The sequence below is a fragment of the Panthera onca genome, chromosome C1 (assembly GCF_046562875.1).
Source record: "Panthera onca isolate mPanOnc1 chromosome C1, mPanOnc1 haplotype 2, whole genome shotgun sequence".
NCBI lineage: Eukaryota > Metazoa > Chordata > Mammalia > Carnivora > Felidae > Panthera > Panthera onca.
Window position 1 is genome coordinate 3,062,801 of NC_138346.1, and position 20,555 is coordinate 3,083,355.

Below are 20,555 nucleotides of genomic sequence, written 5' to 3' on the forward strand. Positions count from 1 at the left end.
CTGGCTGTGCACCTTCTGTGTACCTTACTCAGTTCAGCTCACCCAGGATATGGCAACAAACATACACGGTCTCCACCGTTTGGTTAATTCACCATCCACTGGGGAAAAGTTACAGACAATCTCCATGGAGGCCAGGCTGTGCCCTTCAGCAGCAAGTATCAACCTGCTCTTCTAGAGTTTTCCCTTTGGGGTCCCACTACAACCACCTTCAACAAATTCACCCCAAGGTATTTATCAAACATCTAAAACATGGGGACCACGGTGCAGAGTAGTGTGGAGAATGCTTGGGAAACATGAGGATAGAAAAGAATAACTTCAATATCCCACAATGTCTGGTCACCTTTCACGAGCCAGGCACTGAAAGGGGGGAGGAGGGGAGGTCACAAAAACGGCCCTGCCAGGCTAAATGGAAGATGAGCTCTAACAGATACATAGGAAAGAAATAAGGCTCCCTGAGGGGCGGAGGGAGGCAGCCCAGTGGGGGTGGATGAGAGGGCAGAGCAGGGGTGAAGGCAAGGAACTCGGTGCACAGGCACCGCGGGATTGGGCCCAGCGGGCCCGGGCAGCGGCTGTGCTCGGCTAGGCGAGGCCGACTCTAACGCCAACCCTGATTCTGGCCTCGACCCCTACCTGGGCCCCGATCCCCGGCTCCGACCCGGCCCGTCCGCACCTGGGCCCTGACCACCCCCCAACCCCCGGGCCCCGCACCTGGGACCCTGACTCCCGGCACTGACCCTGACCCGGGTCCCGACCCTGGCTCGTCCGCACCTGGGCCCCGGCCCGCACCTGGCACCCCAACTCCGGCTGCACCTGGGGCCTGACTCCTAGCGCCGGCGCCCACCCGGGTCCCGACCCGCACCAGGGCCCCAGCCCCCACCTGGGACCCTGACTCCGGCCCTCACCTGGGTCCTGACCCCCACCTGCGTCCCGACCCGCACCAGGGCCCCCGACCCTCGGCCCCTGGCCCGGCCCGCACCTCCGTGATGATGTCGTGCAGGTAGCGGAACGGGGGCCTGTTCAGCAGCTTCTCCGTCAGCGGCGGCCTCCGGATCACCTTCCCCAGGGCCTCCTGCGTCCGCTTCACCACGGCCGCGTTCATGGCGGCGCCGCCCGAGCCCGCGCCCCCGCCGCCCCCGCCAACCCGCCGAGCCTAAGCCGCGCTCCCGGGCCGCCGCCGGCCCCGCCGCCGCCGCCGTCCGCTCCGGCCTGGACGCAGCGCCCGGGCTCCCATCCCACAGTGCACCGGAGTCGGCTACGGCGCGTGCGCGGGGCCGCAGGAGCCCGTCGCCAGGGCGGCGCGGCCTTAGCAACGGACGCGCCGCGGCGCCCCGCCCCGCCCGCAGCGCCTGCTGGGAGAAGTCTGCCCCAGAAGTCGCGCCCGCGCTTCGCAACTTGGACGAAGCCACGCCCTTGGTGTTCTAGCAGGTGGCGGCGATTGTGTCCCACCCGTCTGCGGGCCGCCGCGCGAAAGTTCACTGCAGAAGTCCTTCCAGCAGTTTGGAGGCTTTGTGATCCGTTTTTAGTTCTTTTTTATTAAAAGATGCTGATTGTAGCCCCATTTTTAAATCCTTTTTTTGAGATGTAATTGACATATATGGCATCAGTTTCAAGTGTAGGACATAATGATTTGGTATTTGTGTACGTCGCAAAATAATCACCACAGTAAGTCTAGTTCACATCCACCACCATAGTTTCAAAAGCTGTTTATTGTAATGAGCAACTTTCAAATCAAGTATGTGACACAATATTAACTAAAGTCACCATGCCGTCCATTATATCCCCATAACTTAGTTATTTTATAACTGGAAATTTGTACCTTTGACCCCCTTTATCTGTTTCTTTCTACTAATCGTACTTTTTAAAATTTTGTTTACATTTATTGTTACCATGTTCAATGTTCTTCATTCTTTGGGTAGATTCAAATTTCCATGTGGTATCATGTTTCTCCTGCCTAAAGAACTTCCTTTACTATTTCTTTTAGCAAAGATCAGCAGGCAAAGAGTGCTCCCACGGTTTCTTTATTTGAAAGTGTTTATTTCACCTTCACATTTGAAAGATTGTTTCCCAGAGCATGCAAAGCTGGGTTAACCAGTTCTTTTTCTTTGAATACTTTATACATTTTACTCCATTGGCTTCTTGTTTACATAGTTTCTGAAGAGAAGTCTGCTGTAGTCCTTTGTTCTATGTATCTGGCTGCCTTCAAGATTTTCTTTTATCATTGGTTTTTAAAAATGTGCCCATGATGTTTCTAGGTGTGGGAGTTTTTTTAACTTAAAATTTATATTTGATTATTATTCATATGCAATAAGCTTTATCTATTTTGAGTATACTTACTGGTCAATGCATTTTGGTCACTATATACAATTATGTTACCACCACCACAATCAAGATATTTCCTCTCACTCACATGCAGTCTATCTCCTCTCTCTGCCAGCAGGAGGCAACAACTGATCCACTTTCTGTCATGATAATTATTCCTTTTCTAGAGTTTCATATAAATGGAATCATAAGGTACATAGTCTGTTGTGCTTAATTCTTTCTTTTTCAATTTTGAAATCCATCCATGTTGCAACATACATTAATATGTCATTCCTTTTTGTGGCTGAGTAGTATCCCATAGTACATTTTGTTTATCCATTCACCAGTTTATCAACATTTGGGTTGCTTTTGGGTTTTGATTATTTATAAGTAATGCTGCTAGGGGCACCTGGGTGGCTCAGTTGGTTGAGCATCTGGCTCTTGATTTCAGCTTGGGTTGTGGTCTCACAGTCATGGGATCAAGCCCTGCATCAGGCTCTGAGCTGAGCGTGCAGCCTGCTTGGGATTCCCTCTCTTTCTCTCCCTCTCTGTCTGTTCCTGTCCCCACTCCCTTCTCTTCATAATAAGTAAATAAGCTATAAAATCTTTTTTAAAAAAATAATGCTGCTGAGAACGTTTACGTACAAGTCGGGGCAAACATAGTTTTCCTTTCTCTTGAATAAATACCTAGGAGTGGAATTCCTGGGTTGTATGGTAAGAATATGTTTAACTTTACAAGATGCCACCAAGTTTTCAAAGTGATGGCATCATTTTTCATTCCCACCAGCCACGTGTGTGATTTCTACTTGCTCCATATCCCTGCCAAGACCTGACAGGTCAGTCCTTTTTTTCTTTTTTTAGGTCACTCTTTTTTTTTTTTAACATTTATTTATTTTTGAGAGAGCACGAGTGGGGGAGGGGCAGAGAGATGGGAGACACAGAATCCGAAGCAGGCTCCAGGCTCTGAGCTGTCAGCACAGAGCCCGACTCGGGGCTCAAACCCACGAACCGTGAGATCATGACCTGAGCCGAAGTCGGACGCTCAACCGACTGAGCCACCCAAGCGCCCCCTAGGTCACTCTTTTTAACTGGAGTCATTCCTGGGGCACCTGCGTGGCTCAGTCAGTTAAGCGTCCGACTTCGGCTCAGGTCATGATCTCACGGTTCGTGGGTTTGAGCCCCGAGTCGGGCTCTGTGCTGACAGCTCAGAGCCTGGAGCCTGCTTCGGATTCTGTGTCTCCCTTACTCTCTGCCCCTCCCCGGATTGATCTCTCTCTCTCTCTCTCTCTCTCTCTCTCTCAAAAATAAATAAACATTTAAAAAATTAACTTCAGTCATTCTAGTGGTGCTGTGATGGCATCTTATTATGATTATAACTTGCATTTTTCTAGTGATTTGTGATTTTGAGCCTCTTTTCATGTACTAATTGGGTATTCATATGTATTTGGTGAGGATAACTCATAAAGTGTCCAGGTGTTCATGGAATCAGTGCTATGTGCTGTGAAAATTAATAAAAGAAAAGAGTGTTTAGCATAGTCAGAAGGCCAGCAGGCTGAGCTCTCATTCCTAGCATTGGTTAGCAACTGCAGATCCGACAGGAAGAGAGGGAACTTGCACATGGATATTATTTTACCATCCCAGCAGCAGGAGGGAAGATTTCCTCCTGGCCAGGCGACAGCCCAGCCAATGAGAGACAGTCACAGCTCAGCCAATGAGAAGCCACTGTACTTCCAACTCTCGCTTTACTTCAATGGACTCTGTTTGTAACAGCCCTCTGAACTCACCCTTTCCTCTATTGGAGAGAATTTCTCTCCTTTGTCCTAGGGACTTGCCTATGGTTTTGCTGTAGGTTGCTTGTCCCTGATTGCAATTCTCTGCTATTCCAGAATAAACCTGTTTTGGCTGGCAAAATAACCAACAGCTTTATTTGTAAGGTTAACAGGGGCTGGGGACTTCTTGGAGAACCATGTACCTTCCAGTAAGCAATACCCATCCCATCCTCTGATATCCGCACATCACTCACCCTGCTGCTAATGGCACCCAGGACAGCATTTGGTCACCCACACAGAGGCCAGGTGAGCCACCAGGGCTCATTTCCCTCCAACAGTGCCAACCTCGCCTCTTTCTGCACTTCACCAGGCAGGCAGACTGGCTGTCTGAGACTTCACTGAGAAGTTAGGGGCCACCTAAGAGAATGACAACCTAGGAGGGAAGGAATTCGACAAGCCTCGTTATTTAGAGCTGTCCCGTGCCCCGTGGGGAAAAAGCACGCGGCAAATTGCACCCTCAGAGGTGTTCCCTCCTGGGTGGCCCTCAGTTAGCAACCCTCCCCCCCAACTTTCAGGTCTTACCCCCTTGGCCAGAGCACTTCCATCCTCTGCCCCCTGCCTCGTCAAATTGCCCTGACTTTCTAGAAACCCCACCATCTACATACGTATCTTCTCATCCACCCCCTTTCTTTCAGCACTGGGTTCTCCATTCCAGACTTAGCCCAAGGCGGGGGCAGGACTGCCTAGCAGTTCAGTCCCTTGGAACAGTCCAGCGTGATGGTGGACGCTGTGAATCAGGTCCTTCCGGGGTTCCAGATCTTCACTGTCCACATGTGGTTTGTCCACATATTTGTCTTTATCACACACATGTCCCGCCTTCCTAGAACGAGCGTTAAATCAAACTCCATAAAGAAGAAGAAGAAGAAAAGAGTTCCCCAACCACTTCACCATTTCTGAACGTCCTTGCCCACGTTGAAACACTTCTTATTCAAATGGAGAACAAGGTTAGCCCCTCTCTTCCCCTTCCCTGCCACCCCCCCTCTGACGGCGCTGAGAGTCTTCTAAATGGCGGGGTGGGCCATAGTGAGACCGTGTCCTTCTTCACGGCTGTGCCCTTCGTTCCCGAAAGCTGGCCCAAAGCTCTGAAGCGATTAAGCCTTCAGACAAAGACCACCAGCTTCCTGCCCTCCAGGTGCTGGGGAGAGAAGGGTGGTATGTCATTCTCACAGGACGGCCGGATGGAGCCCTTCGGGGCTGCACCAGATACAGAGGATGCCATAGTGTCTGAGAGCTGGAAGGTCCTGACGTCTTCCCTGATCTCACCGTGGCCGAGCTGGGAGCCCAGAGGCTCCTATGAGGAACTCCCACCTCTGAACTCTGAACATCGGCTGGGGTTGGCCTGAGTAAGGGTAGAGGGGGCACTCAGGGAGGTCACTGCCTGGCCTCTGACCCCAAGTGCCCTCCCTTCCCCAAAGACACTGCCTAGACCCTTTCCTTGGAAGTTCATGCTGGGCAGAATCATCTGGGCCCGGAGCCATGGGACATCATGGCCAACAATGGCTGGTCTATGAGTGGTCGGACAGAGCAGTGGGGCCAGGGGGCGTGGCCACGGAGGGCCCCTGAGGGTCCACTGAGGAGCCCAGCCAGAGCCACACGAGGGGGAAGCCCGATTCCAGTTTCTCCCACAGCCTGTGGAGAGCAGGGGAGCCATCTAGGCCGAGGAGGCCCCATGCAGGCCTGCGGGTACAGGCCTCGCTGCTCTCTTTGGGACCACAGGGCCACGAGAGAGGGTCTCTGAGAGGCTCTGGGACAAGGAAGCTGAGCCACCAGATCCCACTGAGGGCCTGTCTGGGGGAAGCAGGCCACAGAGTGTGGGAACATGCTCCAGCCATCCGCTGCATCATCCTGAGGCCTCCACACGGAGACCCGGGGCAGGAGCGCTGGGCCCTGGGCAAGCGGGGCCGGCAAGACGCAGCGAAGGGTCCCAGACGCCGAGAAAGAGACACGGATCCACCTGAGGACAGTGGGGAGGCAGAGGGGCCCAGGGACCAGCCGGCGGCCTCCAGTTCCGGGGGCCGGCGTCATGGGGGCCCTGCAGCCTGAATTACCCCTCAGCACCTCAGAGTCATGTAAGGATCAGAGAAAAAGAGAACGTAAAAAAGAGCCATTCATGAAAGTGGCAAGTGGTTAAAGAAGCACAGGAAATCACGGCACAGGAAGTGTTTGAGGAATAAAGAGCCAGCAGGATGCTTTGCAACAAGCAGTTTCTGAATGAGTGAAGATGTCAGTGGCCGTGACTCATCCCAGGAGAGAGAGCTCCGCAAAGCAAAGGGCGTCCAGACCCTGCCTCTCCTCCCCCGAGACAAAGGCCAGGGGAGGCCAGGAGCCCAGGATGTGGGTCAGCCTGCGGGAAGGACTGGGGAGGTGAGCCCAGGTGAAAGAGGAGTGACCCAGAGCCTGGAGACAGCCTCACCAGCCCTGGATCTGAGACTGGACTCCCTGGCAGGCTCAGAAAGGAAGGCATCAGCTTGTGCGGCCAGTCAAGCACCTTGCTGTGTGCTCCCCATCTAAGCTGGGAGGTGACCGACACCATTTTGTGAATCCCGAGGGGCCTGCATAGAAGACTTTGTCCTGTCCTCTCCAGCTAAGCCTCGAGAAAAAGAAGACAAGACCTTCTTCCTACACTGGCTAAGATCATTTCTGCCTCAGGACCTTTGCACTTGCTGGTCCCGCTAACTGAATAGCACTCATCCCCCAGATCTTCATACAGCTGGATCCTTGCCATTATTTGGGTCTCAGCTCACATGTGACATCTCAGAGATATCAAAAATAGATCACATCTGAATTCTCCAGCCTGTTATTTTACCTTATTTCCTTCAAAGTACTTATCACTCTGTGAAAGTATTTTTTTATTCCTATCTGCGCTTTTGTTGTCTATCTCTTCCCCCACCCCATTCACCCCCTAGAAAGTGAGTTCAATTAGTAGAGGGGCCCGGTTGATTCGCCTACCCCTGAACCCCCTAAACCTTTAACATTGCCAGACACTCGATACCTGTTTGCTGGATGTTGAATAGACTATGCTCTTACTAAAACTGCTCTTTCAAAGGGCTCCTAATAATATGATTTGTTTATACCACAATTTTAAATAAAAAAATTAAACTGCAATGTTGTGTAAACGATGGGATCTCAGTGACGTTGAACGCTTATGTGTGCGAGTGGGAGTATGTGTGTGTGTAAATACGTCCAGCGATTTCAAGGTTTCAGAGACTATCTGGGAGTTGGAATAATGGGACATTTCTTCTGCTTCTTTATACCTCCTTGTAATTTAGATTTATTTCTCAATACGTGAGAACTTTTTAATCAAAAACAAAAGTTAAAAGTTGTCAGAGGAGGAAATCATGGTATTGATAAACTGTGTTGGTAAACTGAGTCCCAGGTCCCATTTGTAGCCTCATTTATGTCTAACTGCTTCTAACAGGGTCATTTACAAGACTTAAGTTGACCCGTGAAGGTTCTGTGGCAAGCATCCCAAACTAGTGGTGAGGGTAGCTGTCACCTGGGGCGGCCTTTACCTGTAACCAGGTGTCCCAATTGGGTGGGTTCCGACCTCGTCAGTCGTCAGGAAAGTGAAGGATGTGAAGTACATAAGCTCAAACATCTCTCCCAATAACTATCTGTGACAGCAGGCACTCAGAGCATGCCCCGGGAACCATCAGGGCAGAGCCCCCATCCCACACGGTCCCTTATTTATTTTTTTAAATTGTTTTAATGTGTATTTGTTTTTGAGAGAGAGACAGAGAGACACAGAGCAGGAGCAGGGGTGGGGCAGAGAGAGAGGGAGACACAGAATCCGAAGCAGGCTCCAGGCTCCGAGCTGTCAGCACAGAGCCCGATGCGGGGCTTGAACCCACGGACCGTGAGATCATGACCTGAGCCAAAGTCAGATGCTTCACCGACTGAGCCACCCAGGTGCCCCCCCACATGTTCCCTTAAACCGGGTCTCCTAGAGCCTGGGGGCCTGACGGATGGCCCTTGGATCCCTGAGAACACACGCAGATGAATGCTTAAGGGTCCTGGAGCAGCGACCACGGCTCTCATGCTTTTTGCACAGGACGCTGGTTCTCCAACAAAGGGCAAGAGTCTTCTGCTGCCAGAGTCCCAAGCAAGCCCCTTCCCCAAAGGTCTGGTTAACTAGTATCTAGACTCGGTCAGTATTTGCTCCTTCCAGAAGTACATGAGGACGAGGCACGTGTGCGGACCCGGAGCTTTCCGCCAGAGTGGGTGTCAGCAAGAGGGCAGGGAATCGAGGGACCCCACCCGGGGACTCCCTCCACCTCCCTGTGCCCAGCCCTTCCCGTGTGTGCGTCCTTCTCACGCAAGCCAGGCTGGAGTTCAAGAGCACAGCTTCCTTTCGAATCACCCAAAAGCGGAGTCTCCCACCTGAGCTCTCCCCAGCTGCCACCCTGCAGTGGACTCCCACCAACACGTGGGCCCCTTCTCAGGGGCCACCTGACCTGTGCCTCATGGTGCCCCTGCCTCGGGGCCACGACTGAAGAATTGTGTGGCTGGCTGCACAGTGTCCCCGCCCCGGGAGACCGTAGGCTCCAGGAGAGGGAACCGATTCTACGGTCTCTCGGGGCACACCATGAACCTTGGCCACCTAAACCCGAAGGAGAAGGCTTACACCACCTTAGTGCCCCCAGGTGCCCCTCCATGAGGAGTATCGGTCCTTGTCAGCTCCCGGCTAAGCTCCTCTCTGGGACACCACCAGAGGGGTCTACTCACCTCCTGCTCCCCAGAGGCAGCCCCCATTAGAGGGCTGATCGAGTTGGGGGCGCAAACCCACATTCCAGGGACCTCCAGCTGAGATCGCTGCTTTCGGGAGCAGTCCGGGGAGGCAGCCCCTAACGGGAGAATTTGGGGCAGCATCCCCCACTGGCAGCTGACCTGAAGTCCCCAGGATGGGGGTCAGAGGGAGACCAGAGCCCCTGGTGCTGCAGTCACACAGCCGTCCGGCAGGGGGCGCCACCGGAGGGCTGCGAGAGGACCCCGGACTCGGATGGGCGTTGCCTGGGCAGAGCAGGAAGACAGGGGAGGCCCAGGAGAGGCAGCCGGGTTGGGCCCGCTCCCTGGCAGCCCGCAGGTCAGAAATGGCTGAGGACCAGGCCCACCATGAATCACGAGGGTGGTGGGGCTCCAAAGGAGGTTTAACTCTCAAGTCCGGGGAGTTCGAGGGGATCAGAGACCAACCTGACAGGCAAAGGGAAGGGAAAAGGAGGGGACAGGTAGTACAGGCCAGGGGTGCAGCCTATGGGCTGCGGTGGGGAGGAGGCCCAGCCCACACCTTGTGCTACAACGTGGATGAGGCTCCAGGATGTGAGGCCCAGCGCAACGCACCAGCCGGTCACTAAAAGGCAAAAACTGTAAGATTCCACTTACATGAGGTTCCTAGAGTCGTGGAAGCCCAATGACGGAACAATGGTGGCTGGCGGCTGCCGGGGAGCTGGGGGGAGGTGGGGCAGGGCGAGGAGAGTTTTGGGTTTGCAGGATGAGAACGGTTCTGGAAACTGGCTGCACAGCAAGGTGAATGCACTTGGCACCCCAGAGCTGCGCTTAAAAATAAGGAGGATGGGGCGCCTGGGTGGTGCAGTCGGTTAAGCGTCCGACTTCAGCCAGGTCACGATCTCGCGGTCCGTGAGTTCGAGCCCCGCGTCAGGCTCTGGGCTGATGGCTCAGAGCCTGGAGCCTGTTTCCGATTCTGTGTCTCCCTCTCTCTCTGCCCCTCCCCCGTTCATGCTATGTCTCTCTCTGTCCCAAAAAAAAAAAAAAAAAAAAAAAAAAAAGTTGAAAAAAAAAAATAAGGAGGATGATGGGGCGCCTGGGTGGCTCAGTCGGTTAAGCGTCCGACTTCAGCTCAGGTCACGATCTCGCGGTCCGTGGGTTCGAGCCCCGCGTCGGGCTCTGGGCTGATGGCTCAGAGCCTGGAGCCTGCTTCTGATTCTGTGTTTCCCTCTCTGTCTGCCCCTCCCCCGTTCATGCTCTGTCTCTCTCTGTCCCAAAAATAAATAAACGTTAAAAAAATAAATAAATAAGGAGGATGGCAACTTTATGTTACGTGTATTTCACCACAATGTAATTTTTTTTTAATGTTTTATTTATTTTTGAGAGGGAGAGAGACAGAGCATGAGCAGGGGAGGGTCAGAGAGAGAGCGAGACACAGAATCTGAAACAGGTTCCAGGCTCTGAGCCGTCAGCCCAGAGCCCGACGTGGGGCTCGAACTTACGGACCGTGAGATCACGACCTGAGCCGAAGTCGGACGCTTAACCGACGGAGCCACCCAGGCGCCCCTAAACGTCGATTTTTAAAACAAAATCGGGATAGGTCCTGCCGTTCACTCTACTTTACAGAAGAGACACTGAGGCTCAGGAATATATCCAGCATCGTGCACCAGGTCGACGGCAGGACAGGACGGGGACTGGGGCTCCCTGCAGGGCCTGCTCTCTGCAACCGTACAGGGCTCCTGATGGATGAGAAGGTTTCCCCTTCGATGACCCCGCAAGGGGGAGAACGTCCCATTGCTGGTTTCTTACTGACACAAAAGCCCAGGCATGATGTGCTTCTTCAGAATGGCAATATTTAGCCAACAATTCACATTTTCTACAGTTTTGGGGCGCCTGGGTGGCTCAGTCGGTTAAACCTCCGACCTCGGCTCAGGTCGTGATCTCACGGTCCGTGAATTTGAGCCCCACGTCGGGCTCTGTGCTGATGGCTCAGAGCCTGGAACCTGTTTCAGATTCTGTGTCTTGCTCTCTCTGTGCCCCTCCCCCACTCATACTCCCCCTCCCCCCCCTCTCTCACCTCTTCAAAAATAAATGAGCAGTAAAATTTTTTAATTTTTAAAGTTTATTAATTTATTTTGAGGGACAGAGAGAGAGAGAGAGAGTGCACACACGTGCGCCTGTGCGGGAGAAGGGCAGAGAGAATTCCAAGCAGGTTCCTGCTGTCGACACAGCTGGACATGAACCTTGATCTCAGTAACCATGAGATCATGACCTGAGCCAAAATCAAGACTGGAACGCTTAACCAACTGAGTCACCAGGCGCCCCTAGCTAACAATTTAGACATTTGTTCTCTCAGGGTGACTTTGTTCAATCCGAATAGGTCAACTTGATACGTGCCCAACGATGATTGTAAGTGTCAGACAGGTAATACTAGGCACAACTCCAGCGTCTAGAAGAAAGGAGGGCTACATCATTGAATGCAGCCACTGGATGAGACAGCCCCCCCCCCCCCACCCGACGACTCAGGGGTCCGCAGGCAATAGGAGCATGGAGTATTTTAAGATGAAAGCAATTGTTTTTGTTCTAAGTGCAATGCCATTTTACAAACAAACCAAAAACAATTCAACTTGCTGGGACCCAATGGGCTCTGGACAAACGCTGAGCGCACTAGGGCTTGTCTTAGCCCGAACCTCTCTCTGCAAACACGAGGTCGGCTGGGTGCAAGACCTGGGCCCCGGGGGGGTGGGGGCCCCCCTAACAGCCGGCTCTGTGTCCCAGTTACCAACCGCGGGCTATGCTTTCGGGGTGTTCCCACTGTCCGCCGTCGGCTTCGTGTCTGAAGGCAGGTTTCAGCTACGACCGAGGAAAAGGAAACGAGAGTCTTCGAAATTTTCCGGGAGGAAAGAAGCTGAACTTTCACAGGAGAGCCAGGCCTGCGCCTCCTCGGCCGCCTGCGAGGCCCACACCCCTGCTCTTAAACACGACCCGGCTCCAGTTCAGGTCTGCTATACAAACCCAACAAAGGCTCCGCTGGCCGTGGGGAGGCGGTGACGGAAAATGGGTCAGTCTTTTGAGGCTGATGAAAGATGCGGGTCCCCGGCGACGGGCACCCTCACACATACACACACCCACGACCCACATGCACACACACACACCACACTCACACTGCGCCGTGGAGCTGGAGGCCCAGAGCCGCCGGGGACGACAGGGCTGTGGCAGGGGTCATGTGGCCTGGGCCTGTGCACCCTGCGAAGACCTGGAGGGACAACTCTCCATCATAGACGCTCCGCCCGCAAGTCAGCGTCAGTCCCTTTATTGCCGGCGAAGGGCGTCCGTGAGGGCAGTTCATCCCTGGAGTTACCTAAATGTGGCCTGAAACCCCGATGACCTGAATACTGAGCAGAGGGAAAAGTGGGGATAAAAGGGTTAAAACAACAACAACAACAAACCCCTTGGAGAGGATGAGGCAAAGCTCCTCCTTGGAAAAAGGGGAAATAATTTTTTTTGAATGTTTATTTATTTTTGAGACAGAGAGACGGAGCATCAACGGGGGGAGGGGCAGAGAGAGGGAGACACAGAATCGGAAGCAGGCTCCAGGCTCCGAGCCAGCAGCGCAGAGCCCCACGCAGGGCTTGAACTCACGGACCGCGAGATCATGACCAGAGCCGAAGTCGGACGCCCAGCCGACTGAGCCACCCGGGGGCCCCGGGAGATAATTCTTATTTTGAGTGCATTTCAAACAGATTTGGAGAACGCTCGTCAACCTCCAGCCCAAGGTTTAGCCCCTAAGAATTAAAAAGCCTCCATTATCCTGGCATGGGTGCCATCGAAAGTTGCCTCAAAGGAGCCATTGGCTGATGAGTTCTGAGTTTTAGAAGAAGTCCGGAGTCCTGAGTGGAGGACAGAGGGGAGAGCGAGAATGGAAGTTGGGAACAAGGTGGGGGGCCAGGGTACACAGTGTCCCCGTCCCAGGCACCTGGGACAGGTGGAGACTTTCCTCATCAGGTGACTGCCAGGACCCCAAGCAGCTCCCACCCAGTGCTGACCGGCAGCGCTGTTGCGGGGCCCCGTGTCCTCACCCAGACGACACGCAGGGATCCGCCCGGTCCTCACTGTTGGAAGAGCATGGGTAGTCCCACGTTCCAGCCCCGGGGCCTGTGGGGCGTCAGACGAGGAAGCGTCTGCAGAGGGACCAGGCCCAGGCAGGGCAGAGTGAGCCCACCGGCCCCCCAGGGCCTCCTCCCCGCTGGCCACGCTAAGTCTCTGCCTCGGCTGCCTGAAATCCCGCTCACGACACATGCAGGGCCTCTAAGCAAACACCCTTTGAAGGCTGTTTGTTTGTGTTTAAATCAACGTGAGAACGAGAGCACAGGAATTAGCAACCCAAACCCTGGATTCTTTGTACAAGCAAAACAGGAAGGCCACGTACAGAGCTTGGACGATCCTTTCACTGCATCCACCCAACAGAACGGGATCACTGTTCTGTATTCCCTCCAGTGCCCTCCATCAGCATGTGTTTCGCTCCATCACGCGCATAAGACCCTCCGAAAAACACGAATTCTGCTCCGCCTTTCGGCAATGTCGCCGCGTCGACTTTGCCTTGGCTTCGCGGGTACACCCACGCCCATCGCTTTATCTTTCTACCTCTCTGTGGCATCTGTGTCTTGCCGTGACGCTTAAAAGCCTCTGCGTGTTCCGTATGTCCAATACCACAGTGTGTCCTCTATCCCTGAGAGCTCACGGCTCTCGCCGCCGCTGGCGGTTCGCTGGGCTCCCACCTGCACCTGGTCTCCATCGTCAGATTGTTTTCTGCAGTTTGTTTATTGTTTCCCTGACCTCTGTAGACTATTTTCGTTATTTACCTGTTGGCAGATTTGCACGATAAATGTAAGGTTGGTAAATTTCCGGCCGTGGCTGCTCAAAATAGCATGGAGCTAATATTTATCTGATTATTGAAGACAAAATCCGAGAAATGAATAGAAGCCAGACAAAAATAGTGAATTTGCAATGAGAAAAAAATCCAGGGCTCTGGCTGTTTTACTGCACTGGTCCTTATTCTCTGTCTCTGTGAATACAGCCCCGGTCACAGAACAAGCCACTTAATCGGATACTAAACATCCTGTTCAAAATTAATTTTTTACTTTATATTTAGTAGTTTATAACATTTAAAACCATAGTTTTGTAATTATGAAATGTTTATAAGAGGGGCGCCTGGGTGGCTCAGTCGGTTAAGCATGCTACGTCGGCTCAGGTCATGATCTCATGGTTTGTGGGTTCGAGCCCCACATCAGGGTCTGTGCTAACAGCTCAGAGCCTGGAGCCTGCTTCAGATTCTGTGTCTCCCTTTCCTTCTGCCCCGATCCTCCCCCCGCCCCCGTCTTTCTCTCTCAAAAATAAATAAACATTAAAACAATTAAAAAAGAAATGCTTATAATCCATAAATGCAGATTAGATAGAACTTACAATTTACATATACAAGTATATATAACATAAGAAGTACCCATTAAGGAATACATGAAGGGCACTGAAAAATACAAAGAATAAAACTAATGTCATTCATGTTCCACAACCCAGAGAAAACCCACTGAAGTTTTGACATTTCTCTTTGATTCTCTCTTGTGTACACGTGCATACAAACATCCTCCCCTAAAAACAGAGACTGTCACGCTCATGTACAAGGGAAGTCCATTTTCTTTTCCTAAACCGCAAGTCTGGATCTCTCAAGCCGATGTTCCACATCAAGGGCAGGGGGACTCGGGCACAGCCACTGGCCAAGCCCACCCTCCCTATCACTTTGGAACAATCCGTCCAGCGCTGAGACTTTCAGTGACCTCTTCCTGGCCTTTGACCCTGAGGGCTAGAAACGGTTCGGGCCAAGGTCCGCCCAATCGTCTGGCTCTCCAGGCTCAGATGGTGAGAGGTGGGCTGACAGGAAAGGTCTCGAGGGCCAGATCATTCCGGAAGGGTGAAACAGGGATGCCTGGCAGTCATCTCTCCTTCCCCGGAACCCTAATGACTTAACACCAGCACTTGAGGGAGCGGGGGGCCCTCACCCGGAGGCCAGAAGCCTGAGTAGCCTCCTTTCTGCTGACAGTACATTTTATGGCCACAAAGAGCAGGAGTGGCTTGACTGAGCCCTGGCCTGTCCCTGCCACAAACAATGTCCTGAGGGCCACTGTTATAAATCCCACACGAACTGGCTCACAACAGACTCCTCATGCCAGAAACCAAGGGTCTCACCGACTTTGAGAGCTGTTTTTACAACAACAGAAACCTGAATGAGATTCTTTTGTGACAACAGCCCCTTTTAAAATCGCCTAAACCGTTTGGAAAAATAGCCTTGTAGGTGCTGAACTTTGGGAGACCCGCTTCTCCTTGTAACCGAGCAAACCCAGACTATTTCCACAAAAAAATTTTTTTAAATCTTTATTTATCTTTGAGAGACAGACAGAGCATGAGCAGGGGAGGGGCAGAGAGAAAAAGGAAGACACAGAATCCAAAGCAGGCTCCAGGCTCCGAGCTGTCAGCACAGAGCCCGACGCGGGGCTCGAACTCATGGACCGCGAGATTGTGACCTGAGCCGAAGTCGGATGCTCAACTGACTGAGCCACCCGGGCACCCCAAACCCAGGCTATTTCTAAGGCAATGCTGGGTGGGGCGTGGTGACAGCCCTAGGTGAGGAGAGGTGGGCCCCTTCTCTTCCCGCATTTGGCCTTTGGAGGCATTGCCTCTTTCATAACCGACTCACGCTGGTAGCTTGAAATTGGCCACAGTGTGGTTATTTACACCAGAAAAACTGGCAAACGCTACAAAAATTTTCCCTTCAGAGAGCCAGCTGTTAAACGTTTACTAGCAGGCTGCCGGAGTCATCCCGGGAAATGATTAGAACGAGTTCTGGGGTACTTGCCAAAACGGCTGTGTTCTAAATCACAGATGAGTGCCCCTGGGCCAGTGATTTCTCCTGCAGTTCAGCTGACACGGGACCTTCGTTCCAGGCCTGGAATCAAAGGGGGGCGGGGTGCTGAGGGCAGGCCTTGAGAACAAGCATCATTATGCAAGGCACCTGCTCCAGGTGAGAAGCTAGCAAGGACAGTCTGTTCCCTGGCAAGGTCAGAGGCACTACCTCTGCCAATGGGGAGGCTCCTGGGAACCTGGGGCTCTGAAATTCTCAGCTCATCTATCCGGCGGCCCACATCCATGGCCCAAGATCACTCCCTGTCTGACTCCTGACCTTGTACAGGGGACTGTCAAGGCCGTGGCTTTGGTCTCTTCTGTAGCTCTGTGAACCTTATAATCAGAGTCCAGGGCTGAGTTCCGACAGTCTACCCAGAGACTGCAGAAGATGGGGATCTGCCGGGCTGCCATGGAGGCCTTCGGGCTTGCACGCTTGGTCTGAGGTTGGCCGTGAACTGTCCTAAGCCTATCATTTGCTTGCCAAGGTCTCCGCACCAACATAGGGAACCACCCTTCTCCATCATCAGCAACATTCCCATGGTGGCCTCGCTGATGAAGGCCTGCATCTCTTCGCTCCCTCAGGGCCTTGGTCTCTGTGGTCCCCCATCGTAATGGACCGCTGGTGGAAACTTCCAGAAATGCAATGCCACTGCATGATGGGTTATTACCCAGGTCAGCAAATTTTTTTCTGTAAAGGGCTAGAGAGTAAATAATGTCCATTTTGTGGGTCTTGTCCGATCTCTGCAGCATATTCTTTGGCTTTCTTTTCTCCTTTTCCTTTAAATAATGTAAAAGGCATTCTTAGCTCAAGGGCCATGTCCCACTCACCACTAGGAATGGGGTCCCTATGGCTTTGAGACAGGTAGGCAGTTCAATCCCAAAATGAACCCCCAAGAGTCTGCTTTCTAGAACCTTTTGCAGTATCCAATGTCTTAGTGTAGATTCCCTAGAAAACAGAGCCTCGGGATAGGCATAAGAACCAACACTTTAGGGGTGCCTGGGTGGCTCAGTCGGTTACACATCCAACTCTTGGTTTACGGCTCAAAGTTTGTGAGTTCAAGCCCTGCATCAGGAGAATCCCTGCTTGGGATTCTCTTTCTCCCTTTCTCTGCCCCTCCCCTGCTCATTCATGCACACGCGCTCTCTCTCTCTCTCAAAATAATTAAATAAAAAAAATTAAAAAAAGAAAGAACGAATGCTTTAATCTGGAAGTACAATTCCAGGGAAGCGAGAGTGAAGGACAGGGGGAGAGGCAAGAGGAGGCATTGTCACACGGCCACTCCTTGCTGATGGCCACACGGGACAAACCAGACATTCAGCAGGTGCCCGTGCTCAGCCTACGGGGCTTCTCTGGACTGGCTGAGCAAAAAGCCACGCCTAGGGTCTCTGCCCCCGTGAGGGCAACAGGCGAGGAACAGGCGGGCTGGTGCCTTCCTGCCTCTCACTAGTTAAGTGTAAGGCCTGCCCTGCGGTGCCCATGGAGGAAATACGGGAAGAACCCAATAGCATGTATGACGGTGACTTTTCTGGGTGACGGAGACAGCTACCTGGGCTCTGAGGTCTAGCCGGCCCCAGACTATGTGGGACCCCGCCCCTCTCTGGCACGTACAGACTGGAGCACACGGTCTGCCATCTCCCAGAAGGGAGCACAGAGGAGCCGGCCTCATCCCTCATTCTCTTTCGCTTTGAAGGACTCACACAGGGTGCAGGGAGGCCGGACCAGGGATGGCCTCACGGGGGGCCCTAGAGCCACACGTGCTCTGCCCACAGGAATCCCGGGCTGAGACTGTCAGACTGTGGTGCGTTCGCTCTTCCGTTTCACCCGCTGAGCCTTCCTTCAGGGGGGCTAGAAGCTCTGCCAGGTGGCCCTCCCAGGTGAGAATGACAGGCTCTGATCTCCCAGGGGCCCCGGCCTTCCACTTTTGTCTTCCTTCACCACCGCCCCACAGCCCCTTACCTACTGTTGCCACAGGCCCCCTTTCGTCCCCCTCGGTCGTCTCCCTCTGTGGTCCAGGGCTTGGCAGGCCATCCTTTTCCCTCTGGGTGTCCTGTGTTCCCAAGCCATAGCTACACAGCTTGGGAGAAGGGCAGGTCCTCCCTGCCCCAGACAGGGATCTGGGAGGACTGTCCCATCCCTAAGCCTGCCTCCCAAGGGGCAAAGCCCCCACCTCCCCTCTCTGGAGGGCCCGCCCACATGAAACCGCCCACTGCCTTCTGAGTCCAGAGAGTGTTGTCGGGGGGCTCTCTGGATCCCCACCAGTTCTCTCAGGGGCTCCTGGCCTCCGTGGGGTGTCCTAGTTTACGCCCCGGGTCTGAGGGAGCTCCCCCGCCGACAGGTCTGCCGAATTCCCTCGAGCTCGCATTCCAAGACGCAGGCAGGGATGCCCCGTGGACCGGACCGCCGGCTCTGCAGCGGGGCCCTGGGCTGGTCCCCACCGCCTGCCATCTGCTTTGCTCAGCAGCACTGATGTCGCCTCTCATCGTGCAGACAGACCACGCGGGCTTTCTGGGAGCTCCCGGCTCTCCCCTGAGCACCTGTGTACTCCCACCCGTAAGGTCTCCCCACTGCAGCCTGGGGCCCAGCAGCTTCCATGGTGCCAGGGGGTGGGCGTGTCCTGTTTCCCTCCTCCTCCCTCGTGGGACCCGACCTGTTTAGGAGGAGCCGGGAGATGGGCACACGGCAGCCTTTCTCCTCCAGCTCCCTTCCACGTGGGACCGCTGTGTGCCCCAAGGCTACTGCAGTCCACAGTCACCTGCGCTCAGTCAGGTGACCCACCACCGCCCCTAGAGGGGGTGGCTCCCACTCTGAGAGCGGTCCAAGAAGCTCTGCTCTGGGGACAAGTGTATTTTTTCCATGTTGGGCAGCAAGGAGAAGCCGGTGAACGAGGGCAAACACTGCGACTGATGCGCTGTGAGGCCCAGGGCAGAATTCACCGGAGGAAAACCGGAGGCAGAGACTGAGGCAGAATTCAGAGGGCCCTTTCATGCCAGGACAGGCACTGTGGGCCCACATGGCTGCATGGACAGACACACGGTATGTGTTGGGACATGTGGAGGACCTGTGTTCCTGCTGTCTACACCTCTGAGCCTCTACGGATCTGAAAAGGAGTTACGAGGATTCAGGGGGCACCTGCCAGCCACGTCATAGAGGGAGATTTAGGGTGGGGAGGATGTTTAGGGGACAAGAGGGACACCGGAGCTTGGACTCTGTCATCACCTGGCTCCCAGACTCCACAGGCACAGGGTGGCGAGGGTGGCCGCGAGATCATTCTATGTAGGCAAAGGTTGTCCCATTTGGTGACATAAGACCTAGCCCCACACGATTCCTTGGTGCATCATGACATCAAGGGTGCTTTTGCAAAGGGACAGTGGGGATCCGGACACGTGCCCTACAGAGGTGTGAGGGATGAGGAAGAGCCCACGTGTGGAACACCGAGCTTGTGCCTGACACAGTAAGCACGTGCTGAATCATAGCTTGTCAAGGGCGAGGGGCACCTTGAGGTCCGTGCCCACCCAAGAATGTGCCGCCCAGACCCCAGCCTCCTGAAGGACCGGATGGGGAGGGGCCTCATTTGTCCCCCAGGACACGCAGAGCCCCAGTTCCCGACACTGCCCCAGGACGTTGTGGTTGGGGGGCGCCTGCTGGGCTACCCCTCAGAGCCCACCCCAGCACTACAAACAGAACCAAGCTGAGGACACACGACGGGCAGAGTGCGACTGGACAAGAGATGCCACTGCAGGGAGCTGCATTGTCCAGCCGAGTGGCATGCCAGCCGATGAGAGACTTCCGCCCTCTGAAGAAAGAGACACCTCGGACATGGGGGTCGCCTCAGACATCGGGCATCACCTTGTACACAGGTCAGCTTGTTGGCCTGCTGTCTTTCCAGGAGACCGAGGGATACTGGTGGCCCAGGACCTTGGGGGGTGGGGGACAGGGAGTTGAGCTGCCAGAGACCAACTGGCCCAGAAGTCAGCCCTCAAGGTCTAGGCAAAGATCTGGCCAGCAACCCCACCTGCCCCCTTCCTCCCCAACCCTCCTCACCAGAGGGGACAGTTTTCTCCTCACTTTGTCCTTGGGCTTTAACGCCCTCATGGCCAGGGCATTCGAAGTTTTAGTCCTTTCTCAAGTGACATGCTAGCAAACAGGTTTTGGGCTTCCGTTAAAACCATGTCTTTTATTTAGAAAGCAGATAACAATAACATAAGAAAAGCAGAATCTTGGGCACTAATATTTTCATTCACTTACATTTTTGGTTGTAAATTACGATAATGAAGAAAGCAAGTGTATACAGATTGTTGTAGAGTGGAGACAAAGCTGTGGTGATTTAAATTATTTGCAGATCTGCAAAAATAGACTGATTGGGAGGGGGTATTGGAAAATAACAATAACTGCCATGGATGAAAGGCCCCCTACACCTAGGTACGATTTTAAAAAACAACCAACCTCTCAGCAAACTGTAAGAGAAGGGAACTTCTCTACCTGATAAGGAACATCTGCAAAAAACTAAACACCTGAGGCTAACATCACGCTTCAGGGTGAAACATTGAGCATTTTCTCCCTCAGACTGGGAACGGGGTGGGAATGTCCACTCTGACCAAGGCGGGTAAGTCTGGCCAACACGGGGCGTGTCACAGAGTAGTTGCCCAGGAAACGCTGGCTAACTGAGCACCGGAATGAACATGAACGAGACTCTGCAAGGGCCGGGAAGGCCAGGTGCAGACCGGCCCTCCAGGCAGGGCGCAGGCATGGGT

General features: G+C 53.6%; 1 protein-coding gene across 8 annotated transcripts in view; it reads right to left on the reverse strand.

Annotated features, from left to right (window-relative positions):
* IFT54 (intraflagellar transport 54) overlaps window positions 1-1,261 on the reverse strand; it is a 63,202-nt gene extending 61,941 nt beyond the window's left edge. For 2 of the 8 annotated variants that reach the window (XM_060624307.3, XM_060624306.3), the window contains exon 1: window positions 977-1,258. In XM_060624307.3, the coding sequence (XP_060480290.3) occupies window positions 977-1,099 (123 nt within the window). In that variant the 5' untranslated portion in view covers window positions 1,100-1,258. Of the gene's footprint in view, window positions 1-976 lie in introns of all 8 variants that reach the window. The other 6 variants (XM_060624312.3, XM_060624310.3, XM_060624313.3 and 3 more) reach the window with 4 other exon arrangements.
* Window positions 1,262-20,555: the final 19,294 nt, after the last annotated feature.